Source organism: Merops nubicus, unplaced genomic scaffold (assembly GCF_000691845.1).
Source record: "Merops nubicus isolate BGI_N331 unplaced genomic scaffold, ASM69184v1 scaffold9074, whole genome shotgun sequence".
NCBI classification, from domain to species: domain Eukaryota; kingdom Metazoa; phylum Chordata; class Aves; order Coraciiformes; family Meropidae; genus Merops; species Merops nubicus.
In genome coordinates this window covers 67,684-84,247 of record NW_008602256.1, presented here as the reverse complement: position 1 = coordinate 84,247, position 16,564 = coordinate 67,684, and the positions used below count along the sequence as shown (strand labels likewise).

The 16,564-nt window shown below is 38.7% G+C and overlaps 1 protein-coding gene across 1 annotated transcript in view; it reads right to left on the bottom strand.

Annotated features, from left to right (window-relative positions):
* RNF17 (ring finger protein 17) overlaps positions 1–16,155 on the bottom strand; it is a 50,100-nt gene extending 33,945 nt beyond the window's left edge. The window contains exons 1-12 of the mRNA XM_008938290.1: positions 15,935–16,155; positions 14,701–14,795; positions 13,973–14,031; positions 12,881–12,936; positions 11,892–11,991; positions 9,865–9,945; positions 8,300–8,400; positions 7,322–7,493; positions 5,839–5,915; positions 3,585–3,659; positions 2,391–2,435; positions 2,167–2,210 (exon numbers count right to left, since the gene is read on the bottom strand). Of these exons, the coding sequence (XP_008936538.1) occupies positions 2,167–2,210; positions 2,391–2,435; positions 3,585–3,659; positions 5,839–5,915; positions 7,322–7,493; positions 8,300–8,400; positions 9,865–9,945; positions 11,892–11,991; positions 12,881–12,936; positions 13,973–14,031; positions 14,701–14,795; positions 15,935–16,155 (1,126 nt within the window). The remainder of the gene's footprint in view (positions 1–2,166; positions 2,211–2,390; positions 2,436–3,584; positions 3,660–5,838; positions 5,916–7,321; positions 7,494–8,299; positions 8,401–9,864; positions 9,946–11,891; positions 11,992–12,880; positions 12,937–13,972; positions 14,032–14,700; positions 14,796–15,934) is intronic.
* Positions 16,156–16,564: the final 409 nt, after the last annotated feature.

Genomic DNA, 16,564 nt, shown 5'->3' with positions numbered 1-16,564 from the left:
GGGAAAGAGCATTTATATGACTCTTGAGGTTAAAAAAAACCAAACAAAAAAAACCCTAAACAAAAACCTCAAATCAAACCAAACAAAACCAATGCACTTTCCTTAATCTTTCCTCTTCACTGATGTTGTGTCCTAGATTGATTGAGTCAGGTCTTCTTGCAGCAGTGCTTCTACATCTGTCAAATTCTTAAGTCAGTTTCTTTCCTTCCCAATACTGTAGTCTCTACTTTTCATCTTTTATTACCACTTAAATTCAACAACACTGCACAAAATGTGCCTACAGAATTTCTGACGGAAGTAACTTATTTCCTTAAATCACTCTGTTTTGTACATTTATCTGTTCATCCACAATTCAGCAAACCATAGGTGGAGGAAGAACAAGATGACAATTCAAAAGCCAGTATATAAACTACTGATCTAAGAAGCAGGTGCCACTTCTCAGCAAGCACTGCTATCATTATGCTAAATATCTGCCAGGTGTTCAGAAACACCACCAGTGTTGAGTTTCTGAAAGTTGCCTGGGTCTTCCTGTATTGAATCTTCCAAATAAGTGGTTTTATGGCAAATCTTAAAAGACAGTGTACACTTTACATTAACAAGGAAAGCAAACCAGGCAGAGCAAAACTACTGGTGCCAAGAATGGCTTCTGCACTGTAAACACCTCCCAGACCAATTTTAACTGGAAGGAAATCAATTCATATGCTCCAAGCCTGCTCTTACACGTGAGCAAATATATGCTGACTAGGGACAGTCAGAGATCTGCTTCCTAGTACACTTTGATCCCAACTAGAATGCTAACATACATGTCCAACTCTCCAACAAATTCCAGTATCTGCTCTCACTACTTAGAGGATGGGTCCTTTCTAGGAAACAAAACCATTTACCAGCTAGGAAAATCACTAACCAGCTTGGTGTTGAAAAGGAGATTCCTTCTTGAAGAGATTCTTCTGTTCATCAGCAAGATATTCTGTAGGAAACACTGTTTCTTTATTGTTTTAGGAGAAAAGTTTAATGACATAGGTTAGCTAAGTAATTTTTCATATGCAGTAAAGCAAAAAACACAGTAAAGAGACATTACATTGAAAATACAAAATTTACATTGGAAGAAAACATTGTAAGGGCACCGCAAAGGCAAAAACTCTCTTATCTGATGTGACCCGAACAGACAAATACACAGTGACTACATGCACCCAGCCAGCCCACGTGCCAAGGTTACAAAACTCAGTAAACACTCTTAGATTCAGATATGCAGAACTCACGTTAACATTGGAGTTTGAAGGAATTTTGTTCTGCCAAAGGTTCTGTGAAGTCCACTGGGATTCTGCAATATGCTATTTTAGACAGCTGTGCCCAAGCTCTGAAATTTACTTCACCTTGGTCACTGCTGCATGCTACTACAATTACTCTCGCACCACCCCTACTCTCACCCTCCCCAAGCATTACTAATCATAGGGATTTTCGAGCTATGCTGTGGACATAGAACACTCTGAAGTCAAAGCATCTTAATTATTCTGTGGGATGCATCAATCTACTCCCTTTCTATTATCTCATTGGAATTTCCTTGTTCCAGCTTCTTCCTACAGCCCTATCCCTGAGCACCTCCTGGACATCAGCCTCGTTGGCTCTTCCAGACACACTCCAGTGTGACAGTGACTTTCAGTACTGCAGGGTCCAAAAATGGACACAGTACACCAGATTCAGTCTCACTAAAGCCTAACAGAGGGGAAGGATCACTTCCTGGACCTGTTAGCTACCTTCTAATACAGTCCGTGGAAAACCCAACACGCTCAGTTATTGTTAATCGATTTAGGACAATGACCTGGGAGACAATCCAGGAAGCCATGAGAACTGCCAGAAAAGCATTCTCCAGCAGAAACTATGAGAGGGACCTGTAATAACCAGAAGTCAAAGAGTATCATCCATGCAAACACAGGAACTTAGGACCCTTCTTTGAGAGAACTTCTGAAAAAGTTACTGCTAGCTAAGCTGAAGGAGGACAAAAAAGAAATGATGCTACCTCAAAGGATGAGAAAGGAAAATACAAGCATCATTAAGGAATTCATATGAGCTGAGGACAACTACAAATACACATCCTAATAAGAATGACATCAATAACATCATGCTTGACAATGGAGGATTGAAAGCATCAGGTATTAAGAAACTTACTTTCCAGGTTGTCTTCAAGTATTTCTTCTATTATGACATCAGGGCTGGATGGAGCCTTGTGTAGAGCAGGAATTCTCTGATCATGTGTCATAGGAACTGTTTCTTGTGGTTGAGTATTTTTCATTCTGTAAACATGGAGTTTATTTTCAAGATCCTTTATTTTACTTTCTCTGTCAAGTACTGGAAACATATTGTCTACAGATGATTGAGTATCACAGCCTGGCGTTTCTTCGTTATCAAAGATGAGAGTGTGTTGTCCATTATCTTCACTATATTTGGGAAAACATTTATATAGAGACCAATTAACATAACTCAGCCTGTTTTCAGAAAAGCACATGAGCCAAAGCAGAGGTTTTTTTAAGAATATGAAACCATGATAAGAAACCAAGAGCTGGTTGAAATAAACTGTTACGGTTTTGAATAACAAGACAACAAAAACAGTAATGTGATTTCCGAAACCGAAAAAGGAAGTACCCCTGCTTAAATGATCAGACACCACAGAACAAATACAAAGTATTTTAAAAAAATGTTAATGTGATAAATAGTTAATGTTAAAAACAAAAGGCATGTCAGATGCTTTTGTGCTAACAGTTACTCTTCACTGTAATCTACAGGTTTTTAAAGTATTACACAATGCAGTAAGCCTTTCTTAACATAACCAGCACTAACTACGACAGCTCTAACAGCGACTCCACTCCATTTTTCTCAAGTTTTTTGTCAAAGACTGCAGGGAAAAGTTAATAACAGGACTAATAAAATAAAAGCAGTTGTAATTTAAAAAATGAAAGTTTTTTTCTGGTTCATGTTAAGTAATTTCTTTTGGCATCTGATGCAATCCGTATTTAGACTGCGAGGTGGAAACACTATAAATTTCAGTATTTGCTGTTGATTTTATTGACATTTATATCATTAACTTTTTACACACGGAAATGATCAACATCTCTGCTACATGTACTAGGAATATGCAGACATGGTTCTTAGTGACATGGTTTTGTGGTGGACTTGGCAGTGCTATGTTAGCTGTTGGAATTCATAATCTCAAAGGTCTCTTCCAAGCTAAATGATTCTGTGATTGTATCATTAAACACCAGCCAAACCTGAAAAGCACACAGAATAAAAAAATCTTGATAACTTAATGATACTGTGAAGTATAGTTGGGTGAAACACACGTAAAACTGAAAAGTCAGAACTGGAAGACTAACTGAGTTAACTGGAATGCTGATGCAAATATCAGCATCTGAAGTTTTGCTTTGATTCACTATACCCTTAAAAATGCCAAAGCACATTTATTATTACATTAAATATATTTTTATATTTAATCTCCAAGATATTTTTATATTTAATCTCCAAAAAATATTTAACCTTTGGAAGAACATGTAAGTTACCGTACCTATCCTCTTTATTAAAAAAATACTTACTGCTCTCCTGTTCCCCATTCAATCTTGCCCAAATTTGCCAACAAAGATGTGATTTCATCAGTGTTTAGCAAGAATCTCAAAAGAAGAGAAGAAACATTACAGAATGTGACATGAATGTCTGAAACACTCTGATAGTTTGAGATCTATGATATTTTTCAGGACAATATTCATAGAGGGACCAACTATGAGATTAATTGCCTACTCCAATTTCATTCTTCCACTCCTACTAACAACAGATTTGGCTACTCATTTATTTTCACATTCATACTTAAAAACTCCCTTGCCTTCTGCTTTCTCTCTCATGTGGAGAGTACTCCAATACTCAATCGCCGAATTTTCACACCTAAACCCAGTTTAGTTCAATGAATTATTCTGCTTGGAGAACTCTCCAACAGTCCAGAAGAACAAAAAACTCTAAATATAACTTCATTCAATTGAATTCTCAGCTTTCCTGTCCCATTATAATGAATGATTTGTGAAAACTGAAGTATAAGCAGGATCAACAGCCCCATCTTTTCTTCCCCTACCCACGTCTTCAAGAACTTATCCACCCTTTCTTCTACTGTACTGTATGTCTATAGAATGTGCCTCAACTCCTGCCTCAATTGGCAAATAGTTCCAATTTTTTCACCTTTGGCATTTTTTGGAGTGGCACCAACATGTGAGGCCTTTATACTTTCCCTCCTCAGATCTCTTTTTCCCCCATTTTGTTCAAGTTCTTAAAAGGTCTTTGACTGCAAGCAAATCTGATTTTGTCATGTTTTAGCTTTCTTGTAGGTTAGGAGAGTTTGCCATTGTGCACTTAGGCCTCTCAGAAATTCTCATTCACAACTGACATCTGCAAAACAGGTCCTACCTACCAAGTCACTAAGTTTACTAAAAGATGATTTTAAAGATTCCTTTATCCATAGTCTAATGACTCAACTAACATATGACAGGAAGAGCCATAACTTTGTCAAGCATTGGAAGAGGCTCCCCAGGAAAGCGGTTAAGTGGCCATCCTTAGAGACATCTGGCTGAGAGAGCTAGGGCTCATTAGCCTGGAGAATGTTTTGGGGAGACCTGCAGTACTCCCAGCAGCCTTTCAGTACTTGTAAAGAAGATGAGGACAGACCTCTAAACAGGGTCTGCAGCATCAGGACGACGGGTAATGGTTTTAAACTAAATGAAAGCAGATTCACACAAGATACAAGGAAGACATTTTTTACAATGAGGGTGCTGAAACACTGCAACAGGTTGCCCAGAGAGCTGGTAGATGCCCCACCCCTGGAAACATTCAAGGTCAGGTTGGACAGGACTCTGAGCAACCCAACTGAGTTGAAGATGTTCCTGCATACTGCCCATGGGTTAGATTAGATGACCTTTAAAGGTCACTTCCAATCCAAATCATTATGATTCTGTGATTTAAGAAACACATAGACATGGTGCTTAGGGACATGGTTCAGTGGTGCACCTGGTAATACTAGGTTAACAGTCAGACTCAATGTTTTAAGGGTCTTTTTCCAATGATTCTATGGTAACTTGACATTTTGCACTCAAGTAATCATTTCTGAGCTTCACACCTCTGTGGCAGAACCTGATGGCACACAACTATGGCACCACTACGGCCCAGAGTGGCTCCATGTACATTGTTATTTCAATATAATGTGATCCCCAAGATGTTCCAGTCTAATACCATCTCTGTTCTGCCCCTCCTTCACTGGTCCTGAATGGGACCTTTAAACACTAACATTACTGTGACCAGCCTTATGACCAAGCTGCATAAGGTCAGTGGCACCACAGCTGTGACACATTTTCTTACTAATTTCTGGCATAAAAATTGTATTTATCACTTCCAGTGAGTGAGACATGGTAACTGGGATTGTCCACAAATTCTTCTTAGACATCAATTCCCCAAAAAGCATTTAAGTCTTTCCTGAAGGCAAGAAACACTCATTAAAAAAAAACCAAACCCAACCCAAAGCCATTAATACTTGTAAGTGAAGGAAATGAATTTTAGAAGTAGCAGAAGTCTGTCAAGAATTTTTAAAAATTCATATATATTTGTTTACACAGCAGCAAACTGTATGTGCTTTCTCCGTGATGCCTCAGGTGAAAGCTACTGCAGTTAGTGGTGGGTTTATATAAATCTGAACTAGCATTTCAGCAAAATCCAAGTGAAGCAGCTCCATTTCTGCTGTTTAACTGTTAGATGAACAGTTTCTGTAAGTAAGATAACCAGTGCATCCATTTACCTCCCACTCCAGTCATTTACCTTGGAGATATTTTTTCTTTCAAACTGTCCACTCTTGAGAGCTCAGCCTCAACTGGCAACTTTAAATTATAAATAACCTGAAATTAAGAAATACAGTCTTAGCTTCTACAGAAAAAGCATTATACAGGCACCTATTACCTGCAACATGACAAAGCCACAGTGACGTCTTTAAATTTTACAGAAAAACAAGTAAAAGGAGTTTATACCTTAACAGCCAATTCTCAATAATGTCTTCCTACATTGCTAAGACCTACTGGTTGGGGATTTTGTAATGTTAGCATGTCAACGAAAGCAGGAGTCAGATTTTCCTTTTGTATGAAGGGCTACTGAGAAGGTGATTTCTAAGAAAGAAGGTAGGCCTATGGGATGACAGGGATCTGCGCCATCTCCCTGAAGTCACACTGGGCAAGATGGAGTCAAATGACACAAAAAAAAAAAGGAGGGATCAGTCTTCTTTTTTTGGGTCAGATGAGAAAGACTTAAGTTTCTTCATATGGAAAGTGACAAATGGATGCAGGGAACAAGACAGTCTAAAAATCACACTACTTCAAAGAATGATGAGACCAATTATTCACCTGTTTTTTTCAATGTAAGGACTACAGAGGCTCCAAATGAAATAACTTGGTAGCACATTAGAAAGGACATGGAGTCATTTTATATACACTTCATTTTAATTATTAAAATGTGGAACTTGCTGCCACTGCACATGAATACATATACATAATGTACATATGTACACACACATGCACGTTGCCACACGCATTATGAGGACATTCAAGAAGTGTTACGCAAGGTCATGACAAAAGGAGGTAAGATTTACTTAATGATCGTAATGTATCCTACCAATTGTGAAATCCTTAACCTTCAAATTCCTATGTTCACTGAATGCCCAGGTTCTTAGATTCTGCCTCTGAGCATCTTTTCCTCTCTGTTGTCAGAGACAAGAGACTTAACAGGATGGGCTTTTGGTCTGATACAACATGGCAAGGATTCTCTGATTCTAAGTAGCGTGGGTTTCTATGGACAGCAGGTATGATGGGGAGGAAAAATGGAAGTCAAGGCCTGGAACCAAGAGGATCAGGAAAGCATGGCTACTGATTCTGGAGTAGTTCAATGAGAAGGTTGGAGAGCTCTGGAATGGGAAATGCTTGGAGACTTCCGAAGTACCGGCATCACTTCCCTTTCACTGGTCAGTACAGCGAGTGACACAGTCCTCCTGTCCTCCTCCTCCACTTGCTGTTTCAGAAAGCAAGCTGTTCAAGGCAAGGACCATCTTTTTTGTTTCACAACAGTCACCAGACCCTAATTTGTGACCAAGACCGAATACAAATTGTGTGTGTGAAGAGGTGCCGTAAGAATACACAACTCCAAAAATCTCTCTACTGAAGTCAGCAAACTGAAAGGTAGATCACAGAAACTTTCCATCCAAATTTGAATATATCCATTAAAAATAAATTACTTCACAGTGCAAGAATGTAACTACCTGAGCAAGGTCACAATAGGTTCTTGCAGAAGGTGTAATTTTTAATTCCTCTGCAATCCTAATGGCACTAATCAAGCACCTTTTCTTCTCTTCAATGACCTCCTTGGCTTTTGCAATACCAGTACTGCAGCTGTTGATGCTGTTTTCTAACTCTGCACACAATTTCTTCTTCCTGTATTAAAAAAATTGTTTTTAGAATTTACTGAGCAGTCAGCCATACAATCTTCAACTAAAATACACAATAGCCATTTACTCCACAGTCCCAAGTAGACACATCTCACTGTGAAATATCATTTTCCTCAAAGGTTGAGGAGTAGAAAGCACAGAAAACCCACTTAATCAGAGAAACCACAGAAGTTAAAGAGTTCACACTGAAAAGTCACTTTGTTTGGATGTTTAAAGTGCTCTCCCATTCAAGCCTCCTCATGTTTCCATACACACCCAACTGGAAACTAACCAGTTGGATTTTACAGTAGTCTACGAAGATATCAGATCCCCCTTTCAGAAGCTTTTCTGGAATCCTAAGTTTTGACAACCCCTCCCCCTTAAATCTGAAGATACAAATATTTTTGAAAATGAAGAAGCAGTGTCCTCGGGCTTCTATTGGCTTGAAAATTTGCAGAAAATAAAATTTAAATTTAAAAAAGTTATTCTTGCTCTTAAACTGATCATCTACTAACTGCAGCATCAAAAAACACTCAAAACTGAGTTATTTCAGAAAGCTAACACCATGAAGACTGATTTTGTTTTTCTTTAAAGAGAAGAGGCTGCATAAGCTAGTGTTTTCCAGCCGTGCAAAACAGCTCCAAAATGGCACCATGAAAGGGCAAGAGTGTTGCACAATAACTGAAGGCGGGTTGTTACAAAATACTGCTACAAAAAAGAATTCTAAATAAAATTCCATTCTTCCATCTGAATTAGAAACAACTCCTTGATAAAAATAGCTCACCCCTGCCATCCTACAAAACAGATTACTACCTGAAGTGGAGAGAAGTAATAAGTTCATCAAATGTTCTATTTGCTGTTTCTGCAACTTTGTCTCCTTCCTCCTTCACTTTCAATTCCAAATATTTCAGCGTCTGTTTCGTACAGTAATCAATAAACATGCATTTATTATTACATTATCCATTATTATTCTTCCCACATTAAAATTTTAAAAATGCTGAACAGAAAACTGAGACAGTGACCAAAACTGCAGCACAATGACACTGAACCACATAAGAGTGACACTTAGATCAATTCTAGCTGTTAAATCCCTTTGTTTTCTCCAACCTCCAGTTCGCTCACACTGCCTGGGTCCTCCTGTCAGGTGAAGTTTTAGGTCTGTAAGGCAAGAACCAAGTCTACCTGGGTCCATTGCCTCACTTTCCTTACTTGACATTCTATGACAGCACCATACACAGATAACTATCATGCCAAGATCTGCTAGTTTTTAAAATTGTGAGCTTAAAAAAAAAAAAAAAAATAAAAAAATTCCTCCTCCTGCTAAACATCAGTTTGGCCACTATAGTTACGTTTAATGAAGAGATAAGAGACAAAAAAACCTCAGTAATGCAATACTGCTTTGCTAATTCTCAGTCTTTGTTCAAAAGCTGTTGGAAGACCACAGCTGTATGCATGAGTTATTATTATACTAGAGCCGCTGAAATGGTAGGTTTTTAAAAAATGCTTCTAGTGCATTTATCAGGTTTTTAACATAACTTTCCTTAGTAGACAGATCAGCCACTGCAACAAAACAAGTTACAAAGGCAATGGCAACCAGGTTTTAAGGACACTTCAGGCCACACCGATTACAATGGATTTGCTTTAAGCTTTTAGATCATAAAACACTTCTGGTTATCTTAGAATACATGTAAAATATAAATAAATGGAACAGACAGAACTGCAAGCTTTTCAACAGCATATTTAGTAAGAACTCAAGTTTAAATACAATAATTATCATTGATGAAGTTCATAGGTTACGCAGTAAAATCTGTTAACACCATTATCCAGTATCTTAGGAGTCTTCTTTTATTTTATACTGTGCACAAGAATGCATTACTTGATTTACATGTTTTGCATATTGTGTCTGTTAAAATTATTACTTCTGTTGCTCATACAATTTCTTTTCCACTTTTAAACCCAGAAGGTAAATCCAGAAGGAAATTTGTGAAAATTAGAAAGTTAGCACAGTTGCTAGAGCAAAAACAAATGCTGAATTTTACCCTGATCCAAGGAAACATAAGCTCAATACTTAAAGACTGACTTATATATGGTTCTGTTAAAATATATGGATTGACCTGTTAACTTTAAATTATGCATAGACTCACATACTCCTTTTACAGAGCACTCCTGTAGTCCATAAACTCGAGACTACAGTCTGGAGTTTAAACCTGTATATTCACAGAAGTAGCACAAACAGTTAAAGGACAAAAGAGATGTCAAAATGAAGGCAGTAAAAGCATGTTTAGATAGCATGTCAATGTGCGACTACTCATAACAAAAAGCTTCACAGAGGGCTAGGATTCAGTATTTCATTATTTATTTAACTTATCTTCACTCACCCCATCTGCATAATATAAGTGGCTGAGATTACCAACAGCTATGAACAAAGCTTCATCAATATCTTCCATAGTTTTCTTGTCCTGGGGAAACATTTGCCAATGAAAATAAAGTTGCTTGGATGACTAGAAGACAAGATGGGCTATACCTGTTTGCCATTTTGACAGAGGCACTTGATATGGGTTACCAATGTAATCTGTATATGGCTACAAGCAGCTCTATAGCTGCCAACAGGTCCACAAGACTTATCTCACCCAAATGACACTGAGAAAATTTACACTGTAATATTTCTGAAACATTTCTTTGTTAAACACATTAAATTTATTTGCATACACAAAAAAAAACAAATGAAAAGAGTATGTGAAGGAAAAGCAGTATCAAGTTACTAATGCAGAACAAAGAAAACGTGCAAGATTGAAGAGTGGGTACTGCAGCCCAGAAAAAAAGTAGAATATTTAGAAACACCATTTGGGGAAAACCAACAGAAATAAATAAATGTGATAAGCTCCCAGTGTTATGCTGATGCAAGAAAAGACAACAAAATACCTGCGTATGACTCAGCACAGAAGCAAACACACATACAGAAACGTATTATTTTGTCAGTGGCAGCACTAAAGCCAGCGTTCAGAATACTGGTATTTTACTGAAGCAAAATGAGAACATCATCAGCTGGGGATGCCCCAAAAAGGCAGAGATGGTGCTGTGTAAGTCTGTCACTACTAGGCAATCAGTTCAGCTTGTCAAAAGGCAACTTAACATGCAAACACCTCAAATTTCTGAAGGGTTACTCATTAGTGTTAAGGAGAAAACTTAAGAGTTCAAAACCCTGAAATAATTCTGCCTCTGACCAGACATTGGTGTAAGTGAAACGAAGTGCTGCCTACAACCTGGTAGAGACCTGTTAGTCACACACATCATTATGGAGCTTATTAATGATATTTTTTGTCACCTTCAACTCCAGAACAACCTTCCAATTAATGCATCTCAACATCTTTGCCAACAATAATATATTGAAGTTTAAGAAAACACGTTACGGCTTTATTCAAATAGCCTTTTAATAAAAATGTTCAGAAAAGAAAATGATTCCTAAACTCTAATGGGCACTGTAACAAAACCACCCAAGTTACACTTCTTTCGAAGTAACTGTACAGATCAAGCTCCACAGAAGAAAGCAGGACTGGTACAGGAGCTATCACCCATTCCCATTTTACTCTGCCATTTAAAAATATCCACCACATTAGATCACCTGGCCTAAAATTTCACTAATGTCATTCCAGAAGATCAGGTTAGAAAACTTAATGGCATGTTTCAACAGAGAACCATTTGTCCAGCAACCCCGTTTCCCTCAATGACTACTTTATGGACGGGTCGTATGAGCCTTGCAGCTATCTTGAATGTAAGAAGAAAGAAAAAAAGCCCCCAACACAACTATTGTGTCCCCTCAGCCCTCTTTTAAGAGAAGCTAATGGTGGATGTCAAGAGGATGGGGCTGGTCTCTTTTTAGTAATGCCTAGCAATAGGACGAGGGGCAATAGGCACAAACTGGAAAGAGGAAGTTCCACCTCAGCATCAGGAAAAACTTCTTTCTTATGAGGGTGATGGAGCACTGGAGCAGGCTGCCCAGGGAGGCTGTGGAGTCTCCTTCTCTGGAGGCTTTCAAAACCCGCCTGGATGTGTTCCTGTGTAACCTGCCTTAGGTGAATCTGCTGTGGGAGGAGGGCTGGACTAGATGGCTTCCAGAGGTCCCTTCCAAACCCTACCATTCTGTGAAAATACAGTTTCACAGCCAGCTGAATACACTAGAACTCCTATGCTATGATCTGTTTGTGTTTGAGCTGCATTATATTTTGCCAAGTTATTTTACTTACACTGCAGCAGTACCTCAATTCTAGAACAGAATAATAGCATATAACTACTAAGGCTGCAGGGTTTTGTGTTTTAAGAAGTGCATATGCATATACAGAACTATTAACTATGCATATACAAAAATAATGAGTTGAGAACATAAGGAAATTCCATATTAACACACCGTGTTTGCTGATGGAGCTACAGCTGGTTTATCCTTCAGCCCACCATTTGAAGAGACCAGGTGCTTAACATTTCTGTCTCCAGTATCGTGATCGAAGGGCCTGCAAAACAAAACTTTAAGGAGAAAACCTACACTTTTTAAATAAAATACCAAAACTCCCTACAAATACTTTAAGACATAATTTGAGTATTTAAAAATCTGTCATTAAATATATACACACCTTTGTTTTTGACACAGTAGAATTCACACTGCAATATACTACAGATAGCTTGCTTTTCAAAGTTTCCTTTTCACTAGCAGCATTGCAAATTCATCTTTAGTAACTGTTTTTTCGTCTGACAATCTTAACAAAGCTGAACAAAACCCTAGTAGGTGGTAGTGAATTTTATCCTCAGTGAGTTAAACCCATGACTATTAACATTCCATGATGCATTTTTCATTCGTTGCCCAAATATTTTCTTTTAGATATCCCATCAGACACTGAGTTGGCTGTTAAGATCTTTAGAATACATGACAGATCACAGACTAAAACCATCTACTAACAATCTGTTAGTAGGCTCTTAATTCTGCTGTATGGTCACCCATACCTGCTCTTCTTCAACATATGCAGGGATCTAAGTGGCTATCAAGACTCTCCCAAGAGCAGTCTACCTAAGCCAGTGTAATTACAGCAAGAGAGCACTGCCTTGTTCTTCCTGTGCTCTGTTTGTGCTCCTGATGGCTACAGAACAGATCTGTGCAGAACAGATCCTTTATAGAACAGATCTGTAACACTGCCTTTCAATGGAATGTTATTTGTACTCAAGTGTCAAGCAAGTCATTCTCCCACAGTACTAGGCACCCAGACCAAGAAGACATTAGTAAAGCTTAAACAACACATTTGGGGGAAAAAAAAATCATCCCAAGAGAAACACCCAGATTTGCTTGTTTGGTCAAGTCCTCCCCCACACCTAAACACACAAAACACAGTTGAATTAATAAAGGTTTACCTTGCTTGCCTTTGCAAGTTGCCACCACACAGCCCAAGTTTAAAATCAGTTTTTGTCTAAATTCAAAGGGGAAAAACAAAGCAAGTTCAAACACAAGGTTAAATCCAAACCCAGTAAAAAATTATCTCTAAGACTCTTTTCACCATCAGGACCTCCCCCACTATTTCAGTGAGACCAAGCTTCAAAACAAGTGTTGTTGAATTGAGCAGTGAGAGGTGTAAGAACACACTTTCCAATCTGAAGCTCTGTAGCCATCAGTGGATCTTTGTGGTAAATGACAAGTGTTCCTAGTAAAAGGAACGCTGCTTTCCTTTTTGTTCTTAGTCTTTTTTCCACTGCTACGCAAAACTTCTAATGCATTGCATTACCGAACCTGATTACAACTTATTTTTACAGTAAAGTTTAATGACAGGGCCTAAATAAATAAGACTTTTCTTTTGCAATAAAGACTAGATCTCAACTTTATAGAACACCCTATCATTTGCATAAAGTAAAAATAAAAAAAAAAGCATTTGTTTGTCCAAAATATAGATTAGTATTAAGCATTAGTGTCTCACAACACAGAGAAGATTGACAAACAAGCTAATTTTTTTTTTAAATGCAGAAACAGCAATATATTTGTAAGTTATGTGCTACTCAACTATCAAGTTATATAAAATGAAATTGTTTTTAAAAAAAATCTTTTAAGGCATTTTATCTGGGAGCTGACAGGGAAAGATTTAAAAACAGAACCCCAAACCAACAAAACTCTTACAAATGCACCAGTTGCTTTCTTGCACATTATGTGCAGAGGAAAGGGTGGAACAGAGCTAGCAATGTGGGACACTAACGAGAACTGTAAAAAAACCCTTCAAAAACCCAGGCTTTGGACATCAGATGCACGGTCCTCAGGCTCATGTCATGAAGAGAAATGCTAGCAGACTTCCTGGGGAGCAGGTGGTTACCAAGGGCAGGCCCTTACCTCAGAGGGGACCCGAGCCTGGGCTTTAATCACTTCCAGTGAAAATGCAAAAGATCCTGTGATAACCACTATTTCAGACCACTATATCTGTGCAATGTGACTACTGCACAGAAAGCTTTAAATGGACTTACTTTTACAGAAGAGAAATACAAAAAATCCGTGTCTTCATCCTTCACATCAGCATGCAGCGCTGTAAAAGCAAGCACAAGAAACACATGGTCTGACCCTTGTTAACTGTCACATTAACCAAGGAGGCAAACAGGAACGTGTGATCATCAGAGTAGTCTTCTGGGTAGTATTCATCAAATCAACAGGAATTTGGACAATGCCTTTTGTAATGGCAGAATAAAAAAATGTAGGAACAGAAGTCCAGATGAACAGATATGGAAGTTATCTGGGAATTACAAAAACTTGCATTTAAAGATAAGGGTATCATCTGCATTATTAGCTGTGTTACACTGCTGCTACATTCAGGCCAGGATAAACACATGAAAGGGAAGGCAAAAAGGCAAAATAAAGCATATACTCAACTCCTGCAGCAGAGGAAAAAAAAAGCTTCATAAACCATCCATAAACACTATGTACTCAACACAATTTTGCAACTCATGGAAAAAAGAGCCCAGAAAATTGAGGCTTCTTTTACGATAAACTTTTCAGTAGCTTTGCCGAGAAAAACAGCAGGAGGGGAAGAGAAAGGTATTGACTGTTCTTGCCAAGTACCCGAAATGTAGTAAATAAACAATGCATTAATCAAATCTGCCACACCATCTATTGTCTTTAACACACCGTACACAATATAAATTAACAGTGAATACTGCACACCACAAAATTGCTGTAAATAAAGATCCAAAAGCCTTACCTTGCATACTCATAGCTTTTGACATAAGACACAAATCACTGCTTCTCTTATTTAGTTCTGGAAAATCCTCTTCTAGTATCTTAAGACATTGCCTTCTGAAGTTAAAGAACAGGTTTAAGATCATTAGGGATATCAACCAAACATGAATTCTGGCTTCCAGCTCTCTTAGAACTAAGCTTGCCCACTTTTACCAAATGACATTATGAAGAAGGTGTAGTTAAACACACACAAAACTTCTATTACCCTCTTTAGATTGCAGGAGAAGCTATTTACCACTGTGATACTGAATTCACCATCCATAAAGATAGTACTAGAGCTTTTAAGTACGCAGCATTTAAAGTAACTAAAATCATCATTATTAAGTTGTTACACACTCTATTTTAATAATATTAATTCCATTAGTATTTAAAGAAAACTATACCGAATAGGTCAACAGTGACTTATTTACTTGTGAAACATACATACAGATCAAAAAGAGATACTGGTAGCCTAGTAACTCAGTATGCAACCACACGTTTTACACACATACATAACATAACAATGGACTCACAGCACTGCAGAATACAAGCATTATTTTCTACATTTCTTCAGTGCTACTTCCTAATAATTATATTGTCAGAATTTAAAAATACTAAAGCTGCTAGAGTAATCTCAAAATTCACATTTCTTACAGCATTAATTATTCTTCTACTAAGTTCCTTATTACTGTCATCCACCAAGAACTCTTAATACTCATGATGGTGTCTAACTTAAAAAAAAAAAAAGTGACAGATTCTCTACAACATACACATTTCATCACTTGATGAAACACTACAGGCTTTTTACATCACTTGGCAGGGTAAAATGAAAAAGACACAAATTCATAGAAAAAACACATCTGTTTTTTCTTTGAAAACCAGATTTTTTTACACGGAGCAAAACACTGCCTTGCTTTCCACTATCCAGCTATGCTGCTCCATCCCTACCCTTAACAAGCAGCAAACACCCCCACTGGTCTTCAAACCTCCTTCTTCGTCATATATTCTCAAAAAGAATACTCTTTCGTGTCGTATCTCAGTACTGCAGGTTCATACCCTGTGATCCACAGTATATACCGACCCTGAGTCCCTTCCTCAAGGCCTGCAATCTAGCCTTCTGTATTAGGTAATTAACACCTAATACCACTGTATTAGGTATCTACACCTCTCCTGCCCCCTTCCCCTTTGCCGGTGATGAGGCGGGAGCAGGGACATACCGAGACCGCCGGGAACAGGAGCAGAGGGGACGGGAAAGGACGAGAAGGTACGGGAGGAGAGAGAAGTGAAGGCGGCTCCCCTCAGCACGACGGACAACCAACCACCCGTCACCCGCCAAAACCGCTCCCCCTCCCACCAATCGCCGAGCACTTCTCTCACTCACAGCTGGAGGGGGCGGGCGGCCGTTGCCGTGCCCCGCGCGGGCAGGCTTCGCCGCCATGTTGGTACCCTGAAGCGTGCCGGCGCTGCCTGCATTGACTCACCGCCTCGGGCTGCCCTGAGCCCCGCTCGGCTTCTCCTGCCCGGGGACCGGAGCGCCTACCCTGAAAATGGCGGTTTCTGAGCTAGAGGCCGTTAAGTCCGTGTTTTGGGATTAATTTATTCTGCATGCATTCTCGCTATTTGCAGAACAAGTGAGATATGCTTTTTCAGTGTTCTACCGCTCCCGTTTCTGCTCTCATAAGTGTAGGATGATACTCTCACCGTAAAATCCCGGTCATATAACAAAACCCCCTGAGAGTCAATCGAGAGTTTTAGAAGGCAGGCACGCTGTCATATCTCTGTGCACAAGAGAGACAGCTCCTCCTCGTGTGCATGCCGGAAACTGCAATAGTCGCGGCTCATGTTAC